Genomic DNA, 26225 nt, shown 5'->3' on the forward strand with positions numbered 1-26225 from the left:
GGTATTGAATTTATTATTCTCCTCAGTCTTCGCAAGGGAATCGGGGGGCTTTAGTGACAAAACTGCAGTGTTTATCTTCATGACACGCCACAGTAAGGAGGACAGAATTAGAAATAGACTTGAAAAACTTAACATTATTAAGTCACCGGGACGAGATGGCTTGCACCCAAGGGTCCTTAGGGAACTCAGTGAAGTACTTGCCAGACCATTGTTCCTAATTTTTACTGACAGTCTACTGACTGGAATAGTAATAGCTGATTAAAGAAAAGCCAATGTAGCACCAATATTTAAAAAAGGGCCAAAATACATCCCTGGGAATTACAGATCAGTTAGCCTAACATCAATATTATGCAAGGTCTTGGAGTGGATGATAAGGGACTATATACAAGATTTTAGTAATAAAAACTGTATCATTAGCAGTAATCAGCATGGATTCATGACGAATCGTTCTTGCCAAACCAATCCAATAACCTTCTATTAGGTGGTGAGCTGTCATCTAGATAAAAGCGAGGCCCGTAGATGTGGTGTATCTGGATTTTGCAAAAGCATTTGATACAATCCCCCATAAACGTTTACTGTACAAAGTAAGGTTTGCTGGCATGGACCATGGGGTGAGTACATGAATTGAAAAAGGGCGAGTTCAGAGGTTAGTGATCAATGTGGAGTACTCAGGATTAGTCAGGTGTGGAAAGTGGGGTCCCCCAGGGTTCTGTCCCAGGACCCATCCTATTTAATTTGTTCATAAACGACCTGGAGGATAAGGGTAAACATTTTAATCTCTGTATTTGCAGACAATACTAAACTAAGCAGGGCAATAAATTCACCGCAGGTTGTGGAAACCTTGCAAGTAGATCTGAAAAAAAAAAATGGAGTGGGCAGCTACATGGCAAATGAGGTTTAATGTGGAAACATTTAAAAGAATGCATTTGGGTGACAAAAATATGAATGCAATCAACTCACTGAGGGGGGGGGGGGGGGGGGAACCTCTGATGGAAGCAAGGATGGAAAAGGACCAGGGGTCCTAGTAGATGATAGGCTCAGCAATGTCCTCAGGAAGGATGATGTTTGACTACAGATGGCAACAAAACAAATAAAACGGACTAGTTATGAAGAAAGGTTACGAGTACTGAACTTATTCTCTCTGGAAAAGACACTTGGAAGGGTATTTTAATTTACAAATACCATACTGGTGACCCCACATTAGGGATAAAACTGTTTCCCAAAAAGGGAGACACTCATTAAAATTAGAAAAAAAAAAAAGAAGAGGTTTAACCTTAAAACTGTGTAAAAGGTTCTTTACTGTAAGGACGGCAAGGATGTGGCATTCCTTTCTATAGGCAGGGGTTTCAGCGGGGAGCATTGATAGTTTCAAAAAACTATTAGATAAGCACCTGAACGACCACAAAATACAGGGATATACAATGTAATACTGACATCTAAATCACACACATTGGTTGGACTTGTCTTTTTTTCAACCCAACATACTATGTAAATATGTAACTGAGAATTGATTACAAGTCCTCAATGGGATTAAGGTCTGGGGAGTTTCCTGGCCATGGACCCAAAATCTCAGTGTTTTGTTCCCCCAAGTCACTTAGTTATCACTTTTGCTTTAAGGCAATGTGCTCCATGCTGGAAAAGGCATTGTTCGTTTTCAGATGGTTGGGAGAATTTGCCCTCAGGGGATCTTTTTGTACCATTCTTTATTCATGGTTGTGTTTCCAAGAAAAAAAATTGCGCAAGTCCACTCCCTTGGCCAGGAAGCAACCCCACACATGAATGGTCTCAGGGTGCATTACTGCTGACATGACAGAACTGATGGTAGCATTCACCTTTTCTTCTCCAGACAAGATTTTTTTTTTCCGGATGCCCCAAACAATTGGAAAGGGGATTCACAAAGTGACTTTACCCCAGTCCTCAGCAGTCCAATCCCTGTACTTTTTGCAGAATAAGCAGTCTGTCTCTGATGTTTTTCCTGGAAAGAAGCGGCTTCTTTGCTGCCCTTCTTGACACCAGGCTATCCTCTAAAAGTTTTCGCCCCACTGTGCGTGCAGATGCACTCACATTTGAGCAAGAATAAGAAAAAAAAGATACTGCGCTTGTTTGAAAATAAAAAAAAGCTGCAACCAAAAAGTGTTATACTACACCAAACAATTTGTAAACCGAGAGAAAAGTTGCGCTAATGTAGCATAATAAGTGTTGTGTGCTGAAAACAGCTAACCCCAAGAAAAATAGAACAGATAATAACTTATAAGTGAATATACTGGTCAGTAATTGTATCAAAGGTGATACATAAATATAAAAAATACATCTGAACATCAATGAACAGTGGCAAAATGATTCATCCTCCAATGTAGAGTCCACCATAAAGGAAAGAAAGTTCATAATAGATAGTTGTCCAAGTGAAAAGGTCAACGAAGCATCCAAGTAAAAAGGTGATGAGAAAGGCACTTCCAAGATCACACACTGCCTCTTACCGAATTTGAATTATCTCTAAATTATAGGAGATCGGATACAGCATAAAACGATGGTATCTGAGGATTATCCAGCCCGGGATGATCAGAAGGTGGATGGTCTCAAACTATGTGCCCACACAGGATGTATATGGAAAGGAAGAGGGTACTCACATAGTGTAAAATCCTCGCGTTTAATGTGTAATAAAAGGAATTGCACTTACATCAGGTCAATGAATAAAACGCATCCAGTAAATAAGCCGGCCAGCTCTAAAACAAAACGCCCGTATCTTCCGGGTCGGATCACAATGTGCGGTGATGTCAGAACGTTCTGACGTCACCACGCATTGTGATCCGACCCGGAAGATACGGGCGTTTTGTTTTAGAGCTGGCCGGCTTATTGATTTTTTGGGGGGGTTTGAACCATGGCAAACTTTTTATAGTCCCACCCAACACCAAGCACCACAGGGTAACTATAGTTAGCACAAGAGATTAGAAAAGCCAAATCTGTGCACCCTCTGGTCTTGGTTTCACCTTTTTACTAGGGTCTAGACTTCTAAATTAAGGACCACCATACCTCCATGGTTTTAACACTGGGCAGTATGTGGGAGGGGCGGCATCGAGGGGCTAAAAAAAGCAACTTCAGATGTGAGGGGTGCAAACAGGCTATTCTGAATAATAAGGGACAGCAGTCACTAAGCGTATGCCTTTTATGAAGAATTAGGAAATAAAAAATGGTTTAGACTCACTTAACCACTTGCCGACCGCGCACCGTCGAAATACGTCCACAAGGTGGCTCTGCTGGGCGAGAGCACGTAATATGATGTCCTCTCTCCCAGCCGCCACTAGGGGCGCGCCCCGCCGGAGGCTCGCCCCCGACTCCCGTGCGTGTGCCTGGCGGGCGCGATCGCCGCCGGGCACACGCGATCGCTCGGTACAGAGCGGGGACCGGGAGCTGTGTGTGTAAACACACAGCTCCCGGTCCTGTCAGCAGGGGAAATGCTGATCTTCGGTTCATACACTGTATGAACCGAAGATCAGTGTTTCCCCTAGTGAGGCCACCCCCCCCCCCACAGTAAGAACACACCCAGGCATACTTAACCCCTTCCCCGCCCCCTAGTGTTAACCCCTTCACTGCCAGTGGCATTTTTATAGTAATCCAATGCATTTTTATAGCACTGATCGCTATAAAAATGCCAATGGTCCCAAAAAGGTGTCAAAAGTGTCCGAAGTGTCCGCCATAATGTCGCAGTACCGAAAAAAAAAAAAAAAAAAACGCTGATCGCCGCCATTACTAGTAAAAAAAAAATATAATAAAAATGACATAAAACTACCCCCTATTTTGTAAACGCTATAACTTTTGCGCAAACCAATCAATAAACGCTTATTGCGATTTTTTTTTTACGAAAAATATGTAGAAGAAAACGTATCTGCCTAAACTGAGGAAAAAAAAGTGTTTTTTTATATATTTTTGGGGGATATTTATTATAGCAAAATGTAAAAAATAATTTTTTTAAAAATTGTCGCTATATTTTTGTTTATATCGCAAAAACTAAAAACCGCAGAGGTGATCAAATACCACCAAAAGAAAGCTCTATTTGTGGGAAAAAAAGGACGCCAATTTTGTTTGGGAGCCACGTCGCACGACCGCGCAATTGTCTGTTAATGCGACAGAGTCCCGAATCGCAAAAAGTACTCTGGTCTTTGGGCAGCAATATGGTCCGGGGGGTAAGTGGTTAAAGTGTTACTAAACACACAGTTTAATTTATATTGTCCATTCCATTTCTGTATATGGGAGGACAACAATCATTTCACCAATTAAATATCGGGCCATTGTCAAATGACGTCTGCAAAAACACCCTGTCATCCCAGGTGGAAGTCATATGATGGTCTCAGCTTCGCCGCTACTGCAGAACCCCGCAGCGTGGTAATCGGGGACCAGGTGTGTCCCTCGTGACAACCCCCCTCCGATCAGAATAAAGAGCCAATGAAATTGTCTCTTAACCACGTGACCGGCTATGTGTACAATCACAGCCGGTCACATGTATTCTGCTCGCTATTGCCTCTTGTGCACGACCCTCTCTCACCCGGGAGTGTGCGCAGAGCAGTGATCAGGGAGGAGGTGTGTCCCTTGGACACAGCCCATCCCTGATCAGGGCAAAGACCAATGAAATAATCCAATGTAAAGAGCCAATGAAATTGGCTCTTTACCACGCGACTGGTTGTATCCAATCACAGTCGGTTACAAACGTCAACAAAACGGCTGTAGCGCCGTTTCCAGGGTTCTCCTCAGTGTGTGACCAGGCTGTGTAAGTCTCACATGTGGTATTGCCATACTCCGGAGTAGCAGAATGAAAAAAAAAATAAAAAAAATAAACTGACAAATAAATAAATTATATATATATATATATATATATATATATATATATATATATATATATATATACACACATATACACACACACATATATACACACACACACACACACACACACACACACACATATATATATATACATATATATATATATACACACGAAAGATGTATATGCTTTGGGACAGGGAGGAGGCAGGAAGAGCGCCGCCGCCATACACACACAGGAGCATTTCCTGTTTATGGGCGGCCTCTGTAATAGAAAGTCCTGCGCTGCCATTGGACGACTGTTCTGTCCATCAAAGGAGGCGGGACTTTCTATTAAAGAAGCCGCTGTGTAAACAGGAGATTCTCCTGTAATTAATTTGGCGCTCGAGAGTGCATTCCTGGCAAATATGGTGGTGCATTCATGGCAATGGTGAGTCTGCAGATGAGCATGTGAGACTGCAGATGGGCACTAACCCTTATTTTGCTTCACAGTTCTTTATTAAAAAAAAAAAAAAAAAAATCCTGAAACTTCACTCTTAAAGTGAAGGCGTGTGTTATACACCAATAAACACGATATATCCAAATACGCCCGAGCTCATCTCTTTACTCACACAGTCACAAAGGCAAGAGAATTCTTTTTGGGCAGTGTATTCGTGCTCGGAGGAACACACCTAGACAGTTTTAATGGTTCAAATAATGTCAGGCAAAATGGTCGGCATTCACTTCATCAAATCTGGCCCTCTTTAAAAAAAAAAAAAAAAAGTTTGGACACCCCAGGCTTAGAGTATAACTTGGGAACACCAAGTCTGCCTACTAGGTACACCCTTTGCTATATGAGGCTCTGTTTTTGTATTCTTCATGATGCATCTCATCACCTATAGGTGGTACAACCTTCTAAATAGTGTTGGTAGCTTATATTCGCTTTTTAAGCAGTTACTTGAAAATTCTATAAAAATTCTAAACGCTTAATGTTCTATAAAAACTTTTAATTTGCAAATTATAAAATATTCAGCTCATAAAATCACATCAAAATCACACAATAATCCCCAGTGGTCACTAGGAAATCTACCACAATCCAGTTTTTCAGTGCCAATCAATTCCAAAGACTGAGGAATTACTTGGATGCCATCTACAGCACAGCGGTACAGTATTCGGTCAAAGCGCATCCTGCAGGTGTATGAAGCCTTTAAGTTGTTGTTCATTTTTGTGTCCCACGTATAACGGCAATTTTCAGGGTTCCCCAGAAATTCCCAGATGTCCAAGATGGGACTGGGCAGGCCACCTATTTTTTCAACCTGTCAATCAAAAATAGAATATGATCAGTCAGTGTCTTAATGAGACACCAACCATTTTTCTTTTACACTTTGGAGTGCAGCAGGGTTAGAACCAGTGTCATGTTTTTATTGCTGTATCCCCATTGAGATTTCTTCTCCCTTCCTGTCCCAGTATTGGGATGCCTGCCTTTACACGCACATGAACTTTAATGGCATTCCAGTCTTAGTCCATAAGGTTCAATAATGAGTTGGCCCACCTTTGGAGCTATAAATAGCTTCAACTCTTCAACAAGGCTGTCCACAAGGTTTAGGAGTGTGTATATGGGAATGTTTGACCATTCAAATAGCGCATTTGTGAGGTCAGGCATTGATGTGGAAGAGAAGGCCTGGCTAGAAGTGTCTGCTTCAATTGATCCCAAAGGTCGAGTTGAGGTCAGGAATCTCCGCAGGCCAGTCAAGCTGCTCCACCCCAAACTCAATCATTTGCGTCTTTATGGACCCAGTTTATGCACCGGTGCGCAGTGATGTTGGAACAGGAAGGGGCCATCCCCAAACTTTTCCTACAAAGTTGCAAGCATGAAAGAGGTCTTGGTAGGCCGACGCCTTAAGAGTTCCCTTCACTTGATCTAAGGGGCCAAGACCAGCACCTAAACAAACACCACACCATAACCCACCCTCCACCAAATGATTTGGACCAGTGCACAAAGCAAGGTCCATAGGAGGCATGGATGAGCATGTTTTGGGTGGAGAAACTTGGTTGGCCTGCACAGAGTCCTGACCTCAACCCGATAAAACACCTTTGGGATGAATAAGAGCAGAGACTGAGCCAGGCCTTTTCGTCCACATCAGTGCCTGACCTCACAAATGTGCTTTGTGAAGAATGGTCAAACATTCCCATAGACACACTCCTAAACCTTGTGGAAAGCCTTGAAGAGTTGAAGCCGTTATAGCTGCAAAACGGTGGGGCTAACTCAATATTGAACCCTATGGACTAAGACTGGGATGCCATTAAAATTCATGTAAAGGCAGACATCCCAATACTTTTGGCAATACAGTGGAGTTAAAGCGATTTACAATTGATGGCCTAAGTACAAGACTCCTACTGCCATGATATTATACATACATTTTTAGCTTACCAATCTAAATATATGTACATGAATATGTATTTAAAAGGGGAGTTCCACCCACAATTTCACTTTTTAAATATAAATACCCCTGTAATACACAAGCTTAATGTAGTCTAGTAAAGTTAGTCTGTAAACTAAGATCCATTTTGTTAGGTTGTTAGAGCATTTAGTTTGTTTATAATCTAGAAATAGACCGTGGCCATCTTAAGTGTGGGCATCATGAAGCCAGACTGTATGACTTCCTGGATTTCAGCCTTGCAGATCTCGCACATGCTCAGTGCTGCACAATCGATGTAATAGGTTTCAGTCAGATTTCCATAGCAACGGGAGTGTCAGAGGAAGTTGCCACCCCTTCTCTATGCAAATAGGCTATTTGCAAGGACTACTGGGATACATGATGCCTATCCCAGAAACCCTTGCGAATAGCCTTGTGACTTAATAGCCTAGGCTAATAAGAAGGAGAAAGTAATGAAGGACTACAAAATAAAGGTCTTTACAAGCAACAAAATAAATAAAAATTGTCCATTCTGAACACTATGAGATTAGGGCATGAAGCACAGACAAACATAAAAAAATGGGTGGAACTCCACTTTAAAAGGGGTTTTTGCTTTATGACAAAACAGATACCTACACTGAATTTTTCCTTCCCATACGTAAGCAATAGTGGATTTAAAAACCTACTCTTATGCAGGTATGGTGGACCAAGACCATAAACTGAAATATAGGGGAAGTGGCAAAACAGGCAACAAAATTGTGTATTATACAGACCTCTTTGTCTCTTAAGTTGGTATCACCACCAAATATCACAGTGGTTGATGGTGGAACCTCCAACATCTTCTGAAGTACAATGCCCAGCTGCTTCATCCGCTCATTTGCATGATCTTTGGTGCTCTCCAAGTGGGAAGTCATTAGGCAGATGTCACTGCCACAGAGTTTCACCTAGAAGGAAACAGTAAGCATCTTCAGTGTACAGGAGGAGTAGTGGGAACAAGTTTGACCAAAGACAGATAACAGTATACAGTGCATCCAGAAAGTATTCAAAGCGCTTCACTTTTTCCACATTTTGTTATAGCCTTATTCCAAAATGGATTAATTTACTTTTCCTCAAAATTCTACAAATACCCCATAATGACAATGTGAAAGAAGTCTGCAAATTAAAAAAAAATTTTTTTTTTACATGTACATAAAATATTCTGTCTTTGCTCAATACGTTATTAAAAGCACCCTTGGCACCAATAACAGCCTCAAGTCTTTTTGAGTATGATGCTACAAACTTGGCACACCTAATTTTTGGGCAGTTTCTTCCATTCTTCTTTGCAGGACCTCTCAAGCTCAATCAGGTTGGATGGGGAGAGTCAGTGCACAGCCATTTTCAGATCTCTCCAGAGATGTTCAAACGGGTTGAAGTCTGGACCACTCAAGGACAATCACAGAGTTGTCCTGTAGTCACTCCGTTAACTTGGCCGTGTGCTTAGGGTTGTTGTCCAGTTGGAAGATGAACCTTCCCCTCAGTCTGAGGTCCAGAGCATTCGGGAGCAGATTTTTATCAAGGATGTCTCCGTTCATTGCTGCATTCATCTTTCCCCTTGATCCTAACTAGTCTCCCAGTTCCTGCCGCTGAAAAACATTCTCACAGCACGATGGTGCCACCACCATGGTTTACTGTAGGTATGGTATTGGCTAGGTGATGAGCGGTGCCTGGTTTTCTCCAGACATGATGCTTGCCATTTAGACCAGAGTTCAATCTTTGTTTCATCAGACCAAAGAATTTTGTTTCTCATGGTCTAAGAGTCCTTCAGGTGCCTTTTGGCAAATGCCAGGTGGCTCGTCATGTGCCTTACTGAGGAGTGGCTTCCATCTGGCCACTCTACCATACAGGCCTACTCTCCACAGAGACATGCCCGACCAAGGCTGTTGGAAGGCAACATGAATCAATATAGTTTCTGGATGTTCTACACATTTGTTTTTTCATTCCCAACGCTCAGCCAGGCTGATGCTGGCAGTTTCCTGGAGGACATGATGGCCACTCCCCCCAGGTTGGAATGTAGCCAGTTAATCTAAATTTACATAATAGCGGCTCCAATCTGTCTGCGAGATTCCGTGATTAGACCCTCCACAAACAAGCTTCAAAAGGGAGGTGTAACTGCCAACATAAGTAATGGCAATGATCAAAGGCCAGCAAGCCATTTGAGAAGATATGGGCAATACTGTCCCCAGAGGCCAAGTATGGCAGGACAGTCAGTAATATAATCTATTGAGGAGGATTGTCCTGTGAACACTATGATCCAGAAGCAAAGGGGGGATGGCAATGGGGGGGGGGGGGGGGGAGTTTGAATGAGTTTCAAACGGTCCTATTTAAAGAACCTTAGTTGTAACAGAGAGCTTATTTCAACATCTGAACTCCGCCATCAAGGATTCTACCTAGAGGACATGTTAAGTATATGTACCGTTTTATTAATGTTATAGGCTCTATAGATATCAGCTGTTCGTATGATATTCCTATTTTCTTGGGGAAGAAATAAGATATTGTTTACTAGCATATGTGTCTGCCTTCATATCTAACATTACATCATTAGGCCTGGCATAGTCTGACTAGCCAATTATAAGGATTATACAATTGATACATACACGCAATAGCTATACAAGTTATAATAGAGTGTATAGTATTGCAAGTTTTACTTCAAGGGCCCTTTTCCCCTAATCACTGTTTGGCCAGGTGGCCCGCTCTAGAAAGAGTCCCTGTGGTTCCAAACTTCCTCCATTTATGGATGATGCAGGCCATTGTGCTCATTAGGCCCTTCAAATGCTGCAGAATTTTTTCTGTACCCTTCTCCAGATCTATGTGCCTTGATACAATCCTGTTTTGGAGATCTACAGACAATTCCTTGGCTTGGTTTGCTTACCTTAAGCAAAAAGATTTGAGAATATATCACATTATCTTACTTTTGCAGTGCAGTCACTGTTTAATCAAATTCTTTCACCATTAGACTTCTGTCCAGGATTAAGGGAGGGGACGGCTATGAATAGGGAGCAGTCACCACAGTTGTTACATGATCGCACATTGTACTTGGTCCCTCGTTCCATGAAGCACACGGCACATGTGCACTCTATCCCAGGCCCATCACATCTAGTTGGTCCCTTCGCCTTTGATTAAATGCACATGTGCATCCAGACATATCACACAATAGTCACATGACTGCCCCCTGATCTGCATAAGCAGAGCAACAATCTGCAAGTATACCCTTTACAGGCTGGAGTGTACATGCAAGGGTGGCTTCATGAGACCCTGCAATGCTATGGAGCCAACCACCAGATTGAACGGGAGAAAAGGTAAGCCCCTATCACAGAATACAATGAGGTAGTAGCCTGCAGAGAGAAACCAGATAGCAACCGTGGCAAGTTCTGCAGTAATAGATCAGATTTCATATTGAGAGTTTACTGCCACTATAAAAAGCGCAATTTAGTTGAGTTATGCTAGATCTAAGTAAAAACACATTTAAAGGGCATTTAAAGTCAAAACTTGTGTTAGTTTTGGACACAGTGGTGATGGGTTTGATTTGTCCCAGTAACCACTGGTATTAGGACTGAAAGTGATCTGAAGTTGTTGCAAGAACAGGACTAGTGGGGAAATCCGATAGGGATGCTGGTTTGAAACACCTGTAAGGAGGGATTTCCCTCAACTTTGGAGATATTTCTTCTCACTCCTGGCACAGTCTACATGACCAAAAGTGAAGGTAAACCAATCAATGGGAGACAGATGACAAAAAACTGGAGTTACTTACCGGTAACATCCTTTTTCAGAAGTCTTTCCGGGCAGCCACCTTCGAGTGATCCCGGCTCCTCCCCTCTCAGGAAACACCACCTTCTATTGCAAGATTTAAGCCTCATCCTCCCACTGGCCCCTCAGTTCTTCAAGAGTACCTCCGACCAACTGGGGAGACACAAGAAAACGTCATACAAAACGTTTATCTTACCCGACGGTCTCATGCGATGAGTCTTCAGATATCCAATAACCTGGGTGGGTACCTGTGCTGTCCTGAAAGACTCCTGGAAAAGGATGTTACCGGTAAGTAACTCCGTTTTTCTTTAGTCCATCTTTCAGGACAGCCACCTTAGAGAGCATAAGCGAGCACCTTACCTTAGGGTGGGACTACTGCCTGCAGTACTTTACAACCAAAGGCCTTGTCTCTGGCTGACAGTAGGTCCAATCTGTAGTGCTTCACAAACGTGGTAAAGCTGGACCATGTTGCAGCCCTACAAATCTGCACCGGAGAAGCACCAGCCCACTCTGCTTGAGAAGTCACCACTGCCCTGGTGGAATGTGCCCTGATACCATCTGGGGGCTCCAACCCCCCCCTATCCCATAAGCTTGAACAATAGCCGTCCTTAACTATCTGGCTATAGAGCGTCTGGAGGCTCTAGACCCCTTCCTAGCCCCTGAAACACCGATAAACGTGGCAAAACTGAAGTTTTAAATGTGGGTTACCATCTGTCAAGTTAAATTGCTCAAGTGAGGATGTAAAAACGTCCCGTGTACACGAAACCCAAGGCCCCCTTTTACACTGTGCGGATCGTTCAGGTCCGCCTATCCGTTTTTTAGGCGGACCTGAACGGATGCTCCGCGCAGGTCTATGGAGCCACAGATGTCAGCAGACATGCCCGCTGACATCCGACCCACTAAAGTGTGGCGGATGAAAACCCCATTTTCCATCCGTCTGGCGGATCAGATGAAAACTGACTCTACGGTCCATCTTAATCTGATCCCCCATAGGGGAGAGTGGCACTCTGACAGGTCGGTCCCTGCATAGTGTGCAGAGACAGACCTGTCATCTTCCTGCTCAGCAGGGGGATCAACGGAGCGAACCTCGCTGAGCAAAGAGGAGCCCGGACACGTTCGTGTGAAAGAGTCCTAAAAGTTCCTTTATGTGTTCTTTGAATTGGACTTAAAATGTAGATTAACGTATTTATTTTTACACATAACAGCACAAGGTTTCCCTCTAAACAGGGCTCTGTGTGGGACAAGAGTGGATCAGGGTTAGACACTGCCTGGAAGACCTGGACACCAAGCATGTAGAGCTCTATAGGGAGCTCTCAGAGTGCAGACAGTGGGTTGCATCCATGGATAGACTTTCCACACCAGGCTTGCCAGGGCAGAGCTGATCTCTTCCAGGCAGAGAAGAGCTGGTGACTTCTGTTGTAAATGACCATGCTCCATTTCTAGCTCACCCACGTTGGCAGAGAAGCGCTTTTATTTACAGAACAAGTCACCATGTAGAACTCTAGTCATTCTTCTGAAAACTTGTGGGTGGGTTTGGACTCAGTTGCCCGTCTTCTGGTGTACAAGAAAGATGTCAAGGGCTAGAAGATGGCAAGGCTGCAAATGTTAGCCCTCTCCCCTGTGCCGCCTGCTAAAACTCCCTCTCCTCTGTGTTGTCACTTGGACCTCATTAAAATTTGTCTCCATGGATTGAAAAGCACAGAGGGGCGCTGTCAACCAGGCTAGCTCAGCAACCATAGAACGATAAGAATGGGAGCACATGCTCCATGTTCTTGGTCCCCTGGGGTATTCCACAAGGATTTAAAAAGGATGAAGATCTTTTATAAAAAAAGTAATTTCAATGTGAAAGGTACCAAAAAGGAAGGAATATGAAAGAGACCACAAAATTATTAAATTAGCAACATTCACATGGATTCACCTGCATGATGCCATATACAGACTTACATTCACCCCCCCCCCCCTCCCCCCCACCAAATAAACACAGATTCCTCCTGTATGTACTGTTGCACTAGATTGTGACAGATCAGTAATAAGCTACAGTTACAATGAATATATTGTAACATTCTGTTCCGATTATTCAAACCTGGTAAACCTTCAGGCTGCATTCACACCTAATCGCGGCGTTTTGTCCCGCGAATTGTGGCGACAAATTGTGGCGTTTTGTACATCGATTTGCCGCGATTTTAACCCCCATTAAACCCCCAGGTCCACTCCTATGCCGAATGCCGAAGCCGCCTGAAAAAAGGGTCCGGGACTTGTTTTGAGCTTCAGGCGTTCGGCGTGGAGACGTGAACCATCTCCATAGAGGGCAATGGTATTTCTCCCCTCCAGCGTATCGAGCGTCGGGCGTAAATACGCCTAGGTGTGAATGGAGCCTCAGGGTTAGGAAAAGGAGTGCATATATGCACTCAGTATACAAGCTGCATATATGAAATGTGTAATATACTGTTTATGCTCTGATTATATCTTATTGGGTTATTGCCATTAAATAAATAATTAATAATAAAAAAATAAACATACATTCGCCACCAGCAAATTCCTCATCATGGAAGTTGTTGGGAAAGGAATCGTTTCTTGGCTTACTAGCGTCGCTCTGGATTTTTTCAGCATAATGGCAGTGAAGTATTCATCATCATTTCCTAAAAATACATAATTTTAATAAACCAAAATCACAGTAAAAAACCCTCATTATGGAGTTCTCCTATGGGATAGAGGGAGAGAAAATGGGATTTCTATTAGTCAAGATGTATAAACACCCAGCTATTTATTGGAGTTTTACACATTTCATAATTCTAATTCTTTATTTTAAAGTCTGACATGGCGGTTTTGATTCAGTAAAAAGAAGTAGAGCATGGTTTACTTTGCAAAGTAGATTTTTACTTCTTAGTGAATGAGGTGAAGCAGTTCCAACTTCAATCATCCAATCATGTACAGCAATTATCCAGTAATCTTGCTCGGACAGGATTACATTTTTCCTTTCTTTAAAAAGGCATTGACAAAAGTGAAGTTTCACTTTGTTTTACCACACTTGATAAGTTGAGTAAAAATTTACTTTGCAAAGTAAACATGATCCACTCAGATAATGAAATTGGAGATTCTGAGGTTGATTTAATAATAAAGAATTGTAAGGTAATATGCCTCCTTTGTGTAGACATCTAAAATACTTATGACTGCTCCTGGGCTCTATCATCTTGCAGCCCCTGCAGAATCAACGGTCACTACAGTAATCTTTGTAGCAGCAACATAAAAAGGTTATTAGTAGGGAGGTGGAGGAGCTGGGCTAGCAAAGAGAACAGGGTGCTAAGGCATACAGGATTCATTTTCATTCAACCAGTGGGCTGAACGAGAGAAACAAAATCAATTCAGATTCCCACACTTTGGGTAGATAGGGGAATCCTTCCTGCAGAGCTGATGTATTTTGACAGCTGGGAGACCTCCATGTTGTCAGAATAACTGGAGACACCAATTGAACAAAAATTTTCCAACAGGCTGATTGTACACAAGTCGATGGAGTGACATGGTGGCCAATAGGATGGCGAGTTTTACAGCATCCGCTGTTTCCTCAAATCTGAGGAAACAGTGGATGCTGTGAAACGCGTCATCCTATTGGCCACCATGTCACTTCCGGTTTACGGAGCTTACGTTCCATGCTGGGACGCACTTCCGGTTCCTGTCTACAGACGCCATTGACATCATTCGGCGTGTAGCCTCTCCACTCCAGCTTTCTGGACACAGACAGAGTTACCACCGTTACTCCACCATCCTGTGGCCGGTTACAACCATCACGGATACCCACATCGCCCACCGTGGAATGCACAGTGACCCCGGAACCCCACTTTCTATATGCTTGTTCATTATCTGCCTTTGTGAGTAGCCATTTGGCTTTATTTGTTTATTCCATTAAAAGATTAGAATACTACACAGAGTCTGGCGCACCCTGTCCTTTTCCTATTTGCTTCAGAGTTGTGCTTCACTCTCAAGGTCGCAGCCATCAGTGTTAATTTGAACCGATTACTTGCCCCTTCATATTCATCTTTGGGACAACTATAGACAGTACCAAGTTGATCCTTACGCCATCTCTCCTTTTCTTGTTGGAACTTAATTACAAGACAGACGCGGAAGACCAAAGTTGGTATGGCGCCGAACAGCAAGCAGGAGCGTTTTTAGAAAAAAATATTTATGACAGCAAGAACGATTTTTGAGCATACTGTTAGTGCCATGTTCATTGTAAATAACTAGTTAGATTTCAATATGGTTTAAAAATGATGTATCATTAAAAGTTAAAATAAAAAAAAATGCACCCACCATACCTGATTGGTAAGCAGCAATATATTACATTTAAGGATGAGCTCTGGCGTGTTCGCATAGAACACGTGCAGAGCCCGCCAGGAAGTGTGCACGGCGCTGCGCTAATCACAGCCAGGGAGACATTTCACGATCCCTGCAGCCGAGCATCGGGACAATGTCTCCCTGGCTGTGATTAGCACAGCGCCGTGCACACTTCCTGGCGGGCTCTGCACGTGTTCTATGCGAACACGCCAGAGCTCATCCTTAATTGCATTTTTTGTTTTTGGATTACCACTTTAAAGATGCAGAAGATGTCATGTTAATTTTCTCCTAGCAGAACACCCAAAAAAAAAAAAAAAATTACACACGTTAGAGGTGTATTGAGGCGTTTTGCAGAAGTCTGAATTCCACAAGGATTCCAAATGAAAACCCTAGAATGGTGAAAACACATACCTGTAATGATTGTGTAGCTAACCGCTCTCTTCTTTAGATAATCATACAAAGGAGGTATAACCTCTTGTAAAAACACAACATCTGGACTGTACCTGTTATAAGGATAAGAAATATGTATGGGTTAATTCTCTACACAAAATCACAAAAGCTGCATCACTACAGGTTTAAAAAATGTACAACTTTCATTAAACCCACATGCCGGGAATAGAATGTGCAACTTCCTGCTGGCCACTTGCACTATTAGCAGCTATACTGACAAGTCCCATGATAGCCTCCGCTTCCTGTGAAGCTGAACATACCAGTCGGCTAGGTGATGGCTTGCCAGCTTGTAGTCCACAATGGACTGCATGGACAGTACTTACAAGAGTGACATCTGCTCCAGTTTAGGTAGAAGAGCTTGGAGGATTAAATCAATGTCAGACAGAAAACACAAGTATAGGTATTCTGACTAACTGTTCTAGTAGTGACTCAAAGTGGCTGTCAGCTGACTAGTGAGGAATGTGAAGGGAAAAGGGCTGGAGGAGACCCTATCTGCTGATTTTGGCTTAGGTGTCACTGCTGCAAAACACCACAAAGTGGGAGACACAGTGAGTAACACTGCCTGTGATTAGAGTCCCCACTACAGTTCTCAGATCAGTAGATGACCTTGATCAAGGAGCACCTAAGTTGGCTGATCAGAATCTCCCCCCAGCATTGCCACTCATCCCAACTCCCCGCCAGCACTGCCACTCATCCCATTCCCTCCACTCCCCCCTCCCCCATCAAGGAGTAAGAAGGAATAAAAATAAATACATGGAAGGGGAAGAAACAAAGATAATGGGAGATAAAGAATTAGAGAACAAGAAAGATGGCTAGAGAGAGGGATGCGGGGGGGGGGGGGGGGGGGGGGGGGGGACTAAAAAGGGAAATAAAGGAGAACAAAGCGAGACTGGTACATCCTAAAATGTACCATAAGGGGTTTTAATACTATACAAGGGGTAGGGACTCGGGAGCGCTAAATGTCCATGGGTTAGAGGTGCAAATTACTTGTCTTGCCTTGGGTGCTGGCAAGCCACGCTACAAAAATTTTACTGTTAGGGTCCCCACAACTTAGGACATTTTATCAAGGGGTCACCACACTAGAAAGGTTGAGAACCACTGCCTTAGATCAAAGCTGCTGAAGTGGGCACGCACATCGCTTTGACCGGCGACATGTCTCCCAGAGTCATTTCCAGGCTCTGGCGCTGCGATTGGCCGGAGCCGTGATGACGCCACACCTGAGCATGCACGGGAGCCTCCAGTCATGGCAAGCTGCTGAAGAAATGGCACAAGCGAGCCGTTTTAGTGCACATGTGCCGATGACGTCGGCACAAGTGTATAAATATCTCCTAAACCGTGCAGGTTAAGGAGATATTTACTTGTAGGTACAAGTGGTGGTTTACAACCACTAACCCTTGCCAAAACCTCTATTCCTGGCCTGTATAAGCAGATACAATCACTGTGGACAGTCTATCAGATAGCTGAACTCAAACAACATTTTCTCAGCAGCGTGGGTTTTTATTGAAGCAGCAGGTAACAGACAAGATGTGGCATACGAATGAAAAAGACGGTATTTGCAGGTCAAAAACAAAAGTAATGTGTTCCCAGGTGAGAGCAGATTGCACAAGGCCTAGACATAACTGGCCATCTTTATCCCCACAATCACAATGTGAAGGAACAGGAAATACATCACAAGTATAGGAGGGACAAGGGGGGGAAGACAGAACAGAAAGACAGAAAAGGCAGGTGCAACAAGATAAATACATTTTGTGATCATTGTGCCCGAGACATGAAAGGACTGCTTTCAAAATCTGTTCAGTCATCACTTCTGTGAATTACAACCCCTGGCAAAAAAGTTCATTCAATTGTGTGGAAAAATAAAATCAGAACCACCAACAACCAACTAAGAAGGGAGGAAGAAAGAAAACTAGTCAACTGCAACAGTTTTTGCAGATCAAGCAGAGGGGGAAAAAAAAAAAAAGTATGGAATCTCATGGATTTAACTATTGACTAACAGTTTTCTGCGTCAATACAGCTCCAGATTTTACTTATTGCAGTGGCCAGATCAGCTTTGCAGGTTGGAGCCTTGTCGTGGACCATTATCTTTAATCTCCACCGTAGATCAATTGGATTGAGGCCCGGACTATTTGAAGGCCATGCCCTTGACATGTTTTTCGTCAAGGAAATTTTTCACGGCTTTGGCCCTATGGCAGGATGCATGATCATCATGAAAAATTAGGTCAAACATCCTTTCAATTGATGGAATAAGAAAAGTATCCAAAATTCCAATATAAATTTGTGCATTCATTGAAGATTTATTGACTGTCATCTGCCCGTACCTTTACCCGACATGCAACCCCATATCAATGATTGTAGAAATGTACATGTTTTCTTCAGCCAGATGTCTTCATACATTTCATTGAAACAGCACCAAACAAAAGTTTCAGCATCACCCTGCCCAATGCAGATTCACAATTCATCACTGAATATAACTTTCATCCAGTCACCCACAGTCCAATAGTTTTTTTTAGCCCACTGTAACCTTGTTTTTTTTTCCTGTTTAGGTGTAAAAAAGTAAAGTCTTTAACTGTACCCACAAGCATGCCTATAATAAAGGCTTACCTGTAGATACTTTAGGAGATTTTAACTATTTACACCGTTGATTAATTTATCAGCATATGCTTGCTAAAGGAAGGTATGCGTCATTTCTTCAGAGGCCTGTGTCGTGTCCAGCGGCTCCTACACGTGCGAGTGACATCATTTCAGTGTCGGCCACTCACAGTGCGGGAGCCCGCAAACCCGGAACACCAGGGAAGAGGTCAGCTGTCTCAGCAGTATGCAGGCACCACTGCAGGGCTTTGTTCTAAGGCAAGCATTATACTAGCTCAATATGCCTTTGTCTTACAGGTTTTTTTTTTTCTTCAGGTTTACAACCTCTAATGATGGTTTTCGTTTGGCTTTTCTGTATGTAAATCCCATTTTCTTTAGGTGATGTCCAACAGTTCGACGCCAGTTTGACCATTTGTACCTCCTTTGTTTTGTTGTGCATTTTCTGTTTTTAAGTTATATTGCTTTACGTTTTATATATCTTGATGCTTTGATGTCTTCCTTGATCTACCAGTACCCCTTCCTTTAACAACCTTCCCATTTGATTTGCACTTGGTTGTTTTCAGTCAACTGTCTAAAATCTGGACCAACATCTTTTGCAACATTCCGTGATTATTTATCTTCTTGAAGACATTTCATAATCCTCTCCTTTGTTTAAACTGACATCATGTTGGGGCCATGATTCATGTCAATAAGGTTGGTGCTAAAACTCCAACTGCAGACCAATTGGCAGATGTAATCTGATGCAGATGTTTGTTTTAGAACAGCAAAGTACATGGTGATTTCATAATTTCCTCAGAATTGAGCAATTCCATATTTTTTGCTCTGCTTGATCTGCAAAAACAATGCAATCACCTATTTTTTTGTTTTTTAAGCGTTTAAAGCTAGAAGGTTGGGATGGTAATGAAAAATTGTTTTTGAAGCATGTCTGAATTCTTTTTTTTTTTCTACACAAACAATTGAAACATTTTTTCCAAGAGGGGTTGTAAAAGCATGTAGGAATATTTCTGTGAATGCAGCTACAGAATTCTGGTGCCCTTCTACGCATTTGTTTTCTATAAGGCCCCTTTCACACTGGGGCGGGAGGCGGTATAGCGCCGCTAAAAATAGCGGCGCTATACCGTTGGATTTTCCGCAGGATTCTGCCGCTAGCGGTACGGTATTAACCCTTTATCGTCCGCTAGTGGGGGTTAATATCGCCCGCAATGCGCCTTCTGCAGAGGCGCATTGCGGGTGGTGTTGCCGCAGTTTCCCATTGTTTTAAATGGGAAGGAGCGGTATACACGCCGCTCCTCTCACCGCTCCAAAGATGCTCTGCTGGCAGGAGATTTTTTTCTCTCCCGCCAGCGCATCGCCTCAGTGTGAAAGCCCTCGGGGCTTTCACATTGAGTATGCAGTGCAGGAGTTTCAGGCGGTATAGCAGCGCTATTTTTAGCGCTGTACCGCCTGAAAAACTCCTCAGTGTGAAAGGGGTCTTAATCACTCAAACTAGACAAATAGCATTTGAATTATGATAACAGCACAAAGAAAATCGCAAAAGGCAATACTTAAATCTAAAAACTGTCCCCTGGAATTTTAGAGAGAAAAAAAAAAATAAAAACAGTGTAAATACACTTATTTGGGTATCCACATGGCTCTGATCGGGTGATGCAAAAAAAAAAAAAAAAAAAATAAATGGTCACTGCAGGACTGGTTTTCATCCACTTCCTCTACTGCAGGCATGTCCAAAGTCCGGCCCGTGGGCCATTTGCGGCCCAGTTTTATGTGGCCCCCATTTGGGATTTACATATACATTCTAATGTGCCCCCTCCCCCCAGAGAAAAAAAATGCCATAGGGAATAAAATGGTGATCGTTACAATATTTTATGTCACAATGGTCTTTCAAATAATTTTTTGGGAAGAAATACACTTTCATGAATTTAAAATAAAAAATTGCGCACATGCATGGAATGACGACAAACGATGGTACCTAAAAATCTCCATAGGCGAAGCTTTAAATTTTTCTACAGGTTACCCATTTAGTTACAGAGGAGGTCTTGCTCTCGCTCCAACGATTGCAGTGATACCCAACATGTGTGGTTTGAAAACTGTTTACATTTGTGAGTGTGACTTGTGTATGCGGTCTCTTCTGCGCGCAAGCACGGAGGGATGAGGTGCTTTAAAAAATATATTTTTACACTGTCCCTTTAAATTTATTTATTTTTTGATCACTTATTGCTGTCACAAGGAATGTAAACATCCCTTGTGACAGTAATAGGCAGTGACAGGTACTCTTTAAGGAGGGATCTGGGGTCTATAAGACCTCAAATGCCTCCTTTGCACTTAAAGGCACCAGATTTAAAACCATGACCGTATTCAAAAACAGCCAAATTCTGTGTTTTGAATGCTTTTAAAGTCTTTAGTAAACCGGAAGCGATGCCATGACATTGCTTCTGGGTTACTAGGTCCGTGACCCGATCAAAGGCTATTCCTGCTTTGGGCCTTCAGGTGGGACGGGAGAGAACAGGTGAACCGCAGATGGCAGCGGGACATCCCCTCCCATTGCTCATAATAATAGCCGAGCCGCTGATTAGCCGCATCAGTTATTTACAAGAAAAAAAAAAAAAAAAATCATAGCGGCAGGCATCACCCCGGTACAACCCCTTGTTGTCAGCGTCAAGAGGTTAAGCTCCCCAAATGTTTCACATGTGTTCAGGCATCCCTGTTTTTGGTAGGTTCATTTTTTAGCTGGAGTAAAATATTTACCTCTCTAATCTGTTAGCCATCAGCATGGGTGTCTGCAGAACTTTTTTCAGGGGCGGGCATAATTTTAAAGTCACCCATGCTCCGCCCATTTTCAACAATGTCATGAAGGGGGGGCTTAGTCATCACCTAAATCGCAATAACCCTCCCCCTTTGGCAACTTTTGTGGGGGGGGAGTGTACCTGGTTTTGCCGTGGCGATCTGAGCCACATGCAAAATATGCTGCGACCACAGCAAATGAAGGTATAAATATACAATTAGGCAAGCGATCAATTACAAAAAAAAAAAAAACCCACACAGGCTTAAGCCAGCGGAGAGATTTTAAATTCTATATGGGTACAAGGGCATCTATATTTGCACAACAGCAGATCTCTATCTATATCTAACATGGGCACAGCAGCAGCTACATCCTATTGTTCCCATAAAGCTGCTGCTGTGCCCATATAGATGCCATTGTGTCCATACAAATGCTACCGTCTCCTGTTGTGCCCAGTGACACTGACCTTGCAGCGCTGCTGTGAATCACGAGAGCCCCTGCTACCAGGACTCAAAGTGACCAGGAGGCAGAGTGATATCAACAGCATGCCTGAAATTCCAGCTGGTACTATAGAAGAGGCATTGACTTATGCGGCTGACAGAAAACTCCTCCTTTGCATGTTACTGCATGACTTGTGTGGCTTTACCTCCTCATTATGTCACTGCAGGAGCTGTATGGCTTTTCCTCCACTTACTGGAGGACGCGTGACTCCCCCCAGCCTCTTTATACCACTGCAGGACTTGAGTGGCACCCCGGCACTACCAGGGTCACAAATGTCGCACTTGTAACCAGGCCCTGGTATTCTGTCACTGGGCGGGCTCAAAGGGAAGCCTCTTCAGTTTCTTGCACCGGGGCCCTGAAGGTTCTAGTTATGCCTCTATAGCAGTCACACACAGTGTACGGTGTAGATTACTGTACCCCTAGAACAAGGCATCATGCAGGGCAATGTTTATCTACAGATTGCAAATTGAAAGTTAAATGCACTAAATATATATTAACAAAAAAGTACTTACAAAGCTAAATATGAACAAACAGCCCGAGCTCTTTCTGGAAGATTGGATAAGTCGAGCCCATCAATATTCCATGTGACAAAGATAAAATGGCTTTCATCTTTCTGGCTCGCTGCTGTGTTCTTTGCTGTATTAACAACTGGCTCATCACTGGTCAGATCTATGCTGGAAAAGCAAACCGTTATTTTTACATCACACCAAAACAGGCCATCTCAAAAAGGAAAATTTAGCAAAAAGAATGTTCAGGCTGGCACTGCCAACTTATCATTCCTAAAAGGCTAGTTGCCCTACTACCATGCTAACCAATGCCACATACTTTAAAAAGTGTAGGCCACCCCCAACATTCCTGATGCGTGTCTAGGTTACTACTTGTATTAAAAAGAGATCCTGTTCTTTGCATTGAATCCTTTGTGTGAAATATCTGGTGATCCTCCTAGTCCCAAGACTTAGGTTTCAAACTGACCATGCCAGGGCAATGTGGTCCCAGTGTGGTCAGTTTGCATTGTTCATTCTATTTGGGAGCACAGCCTACCCGTCCTTCAGTGGCAAGACTCATGCTGACACTACCCTCCCTTGCAGTCTCCACCCCCAAATGTCTAAGCCCCTATGCAGCTGAGAAGATGTATAGAATAGGTTAAAGTGGAGTTCCACCCATAAATATAACATTACATCAGTAGTTTTAAAAAAATGTCATTAGTCCTTTACGAATTTTTTTTTTTTTTTTTTTAGATGCCTTCAAAGTGTTGTTGCTAGGCAGAATAGTTAATCTTCCCACTTCCTGCACCTAGGAGCTTAATGCTTCCTAACCTACACCACACAGACTCCTGGGAATGTAGTGGGTGTAACTTTCCAGGAGTCTGTGCACTCCCCAGTCTCAAAGAATCATGCGACTTGGACAGCACAGGTGCTGAAACCTGATCTGACACTGCTTGTGCAGCACTGAGCATGTGCGAGATTTGCAAGGCTGAAATCCAGGAAGTCATACAGTCTGGCTTCATGATGCCCACACTTAAGATGGCCCCAGTCAATTTCTATTTTATAAAGTGTCTAAATGCTGTAACAACCTAACAAAACGGACCTTAGTTTACAGACTAACTTTACTAGAATACATTAAGCTTGTGTATTACAGGGGTATTTATATTTAAAAAGTGAAATTGTGGCCGGAACTCCGCTTTAAGATAGAATAGATTTATTTTTTCCCTAACACATTTTGCATTTCTATTTTAAACAGATCAGTATGAACTACACAGGCATCTGTCACACCTGGCCTGGAAGCAAAGAATGCTAAAATTTCTGCCAGAGGCCATAGTGCTGTAAGAAAGCAAAGTCAGGGCGCGCTGCTCATCAGTGGTATTAAAAGTGTTTCGTAGGGATCTTGCCGGAAAGAAGTCTCCCGAGTGACGACATTGCGGCTCCAGCCACTCACAGCGCTGGAGCCACGATACCCAGAAGACACTCCGAGGCAACATGTCAGCTACCTCGGCGTGGACCAGGTAACTTACCGACGCCTCGTTCTAAGGCAAGTAATTCATGAGCTAGTATGTAGTGTTTTGCTTTACAGGGTTAAAAAAAAAAAGTTCAGCGGGTATACAACCGCTTTAAGAAAGGGCAACACCACACCCAGATGTTGTACAAAATCTAAGCAGCAGAGAGCGTGTCACAAGTCTCATAGGTAGAAGTTATATAATCGAGTGGTAAAAACCTACTATAGGTGGTCTTAGGAAAGTTTCTTCAATGCAGTGTTGGGGGGGGGGGGGGGGGTAACTTATCTTGCCGTAGAGCTTTAATCTTACCAGCAATCTGGAGCGGTTACAGGCATTTGTTGTCCTTCGGAGGTAGTTTGTTCACTTCGATTTCCCTCCTGTGTCTCTTGATTTGTATTCCCCTCCTGCGAGATGCTCTCTACTCCAGGTTCAAAGAATGAGTTAATGGCTCTCTACAATGAAAAGAAACACGTTTAAACTTTTTTTTTTACATGACTACCTTTAATTTGATTCTAAAGTTCTAAGCCTATTTTCAAGCAGTGAGTAAGGATGAGCTCCGGCGTGTTCGCATAGAACACGTGCAAAGCCCGCCAGGAAGTCGGCACCCGCGCTGCGCTAATCACAGCCAGGGAGACATTGTCCCGATGCTCGGCTGCAGAGATCGGGAAATGTCTGCCTGGCTGTGATTAGCGCAGCGCGGGTGCCGACTTCCTGGCGGGCTTTGCACGTGTTCTATGCGAACACGCCGGAGCTCATCCTTAGCAGTGAGGAGTACACCCCTGGAACCCATTTTGAATTCCTCAATTTTTCATGAACTGAAGCACAACTCCGGAGAAAGTTAAATTGTTCCCTTACACTGCAAGAGTATGCCCCCTTTCACACTGGAGGCGTTTTTCAGGCGCTTTAGCGCTAAACAAAATAGCACCTGAAAAATGTCTCATCTGCAATCCAAGTGTGAAAGCCCTGAGTGATTTCACACTAGGACATGAAAAAAAAAAGTCCTGCGAGCAGCTTCTTTGAGGCACTTTAGGAGCGGTTTATACACAGCTCCTAAAGCGCCCCTGCCCATTGAAATCTATGGGCAGTGCCGCCTCGGCATCTGCAAAGCGCCTATGCGCTTTTTACTCTATATTTGGCTGCTAGCAGGCGTTCAAAGCACCCCGTTAATGGCCAAAAAGCAACTCTAAAAAGACAGTAAAGTGCTGCTAAAACTTGTGGCACTTTACCGCCGATGCCCCCGCGCTAGCAGTGTGGAAGGGCTCTTAGACACTCATTTACATCTGACTGGGAAAAGTAGTTTAAGCCCCTGTTCACATTGGAACGATTTGCCATACGATTTAACAGGTCAAATCGCATGACAAGTTACATCCTATTGCTAGGTGTTCAAATTGATGCAACGCCAACTTTGGGGCGAGACGCATCGATCTGGAAAAGTAGTACATGCACTGCTTTTGACGATCTCGGGTGCAACGTCGACATTTCAAAGCCTGACCCAATGTGAATGGGCTTAGGGCTCATGTACACACAGTCTAGGATGACCGCGGGAAAGTGCGGCAAAAGCACGCTGCGCTTTTACCGCCTGCCAAAACGTTCCTATCCCGAGCAGGATTCTTCCGCGTTCAGGAGAGGGAGCCTGAACCTCTCCTAACCGCAGCAGCTTCTAAACTCTTGTTAAAGGCTATGTCTAAATGGACACATAAGCTTTTATGTAGTTGAGTTTAGGAGCTTTGGCAAAAAAAATAAATGCTCAACTCAATTTTGGAAACTGTAGTATACCTGAGCCCTTACTTACCTCATCAGTGACTCGCCTGGCAGCTCACGCGCTCTTGTCCCCTACTTTTCCAGACTTAGACTGCCCCTCTGCATCTTCATGTTCAAAGCAAGAACATGGGCTCTACATCAGTGTTACCGACGAGGACGACGCTCGGAACACAGGGAAAAAGAGAAGGGAGGGATCAATCTAGCGGCATAGAGGGTGCCTGCAGTAGCGGAGGATCCGGTAAGTAAAATGCTTCCCCCAGGTTCCCCTAGACCAGTGGATGGTAAACCTTGGCACCCCAGATGTTTTGAAACTACATTTCCCATGATGCTCACCTACACTGCAGAGTGCATTAGCATCATGGGAAATGTAGTTCCAGAACATCTGGGGGTGCCAAGGCTCACCATCACTGGTCTAGACCCATGCCAGCATTTAACCATTGCAGTACCGGGGGCCACCCAACTACAAGGGAGCATGTTTAATTTCCCCAAGCCCCCCTGTATAGAATATAAACACAGGCATACTTCCAGATCCCAGTCATTCTCTGCCAGATAACACTGAGCCACCCCCTGGTCGCAGCCTGCAATGCTGGCAAACGCTGTACACTTCCGTTCCCGGTCACTGGACACATCTCCACCTTCTTGGAAAAACTCTACATTCTGCTCCTCTTCCATGACTCCAAACTGACAGGCTCGGACCACGCCCTCCCCGGGCGACAAAGCCACGCCTACTCCTCAAGTCTCGCTTTACCCGCGAATATCATTCTGTCCAATCACACGTCCCCCTCCAGGGAGAAGTCAGCTGATTAGCGGAGCGCACGATGACGTCACGTAC

The 26225-nt window shown here is 43.6% G+C and overlaps 1 protein-coding gene across 1 annotated transcript; it reads right to left on the reverse strand.

Annotated features, from left to right (window-relative positions):
- Positions 1 to 5783: 5783 nt before the first annotated feature.
- On the reverse strand, positions 5784 to 26132 carry TDP2 (tyrosyl-DNA phosphodiesterase 2). Its single transcript, XM_040353807.1, has 7 exons — positions 25916 to 26132; positions 23942 to 24084; positions 22152 to 22313; positions 15735 to 15826; positions 13515 to 13633; positions 7985 to 8155; positions 5784 to 6110 (listed from the first exon to the last, which is right to left on the reverse strand). Exons 1-7 carry the CDS (start codon positions 26063 to 26065, stop codon positions 5829 to 5831), a joined length of 1119 nt encoding a protein of 372 aa, XP_040209741.1. The 5' UTR covers positions 26066 to 26132; the 3' UTR covers positions 5784 to 5828.
- Positions 26133 to 26225: the final 93 nt, after the last annotated feature.

Source organism: Rana temporaria, chromosome 5, assembly GCF_905171775.1.
Source record: "Rana temporaria chromosome 5, aRanTem1.1, whole genome shotgun sequence".
Classification (NCBI taxonomy): Eukaryota; Metazoa; Chordata; class Amphibia; order Anura; family Ranidae; genus Rana; species Rana temporaria.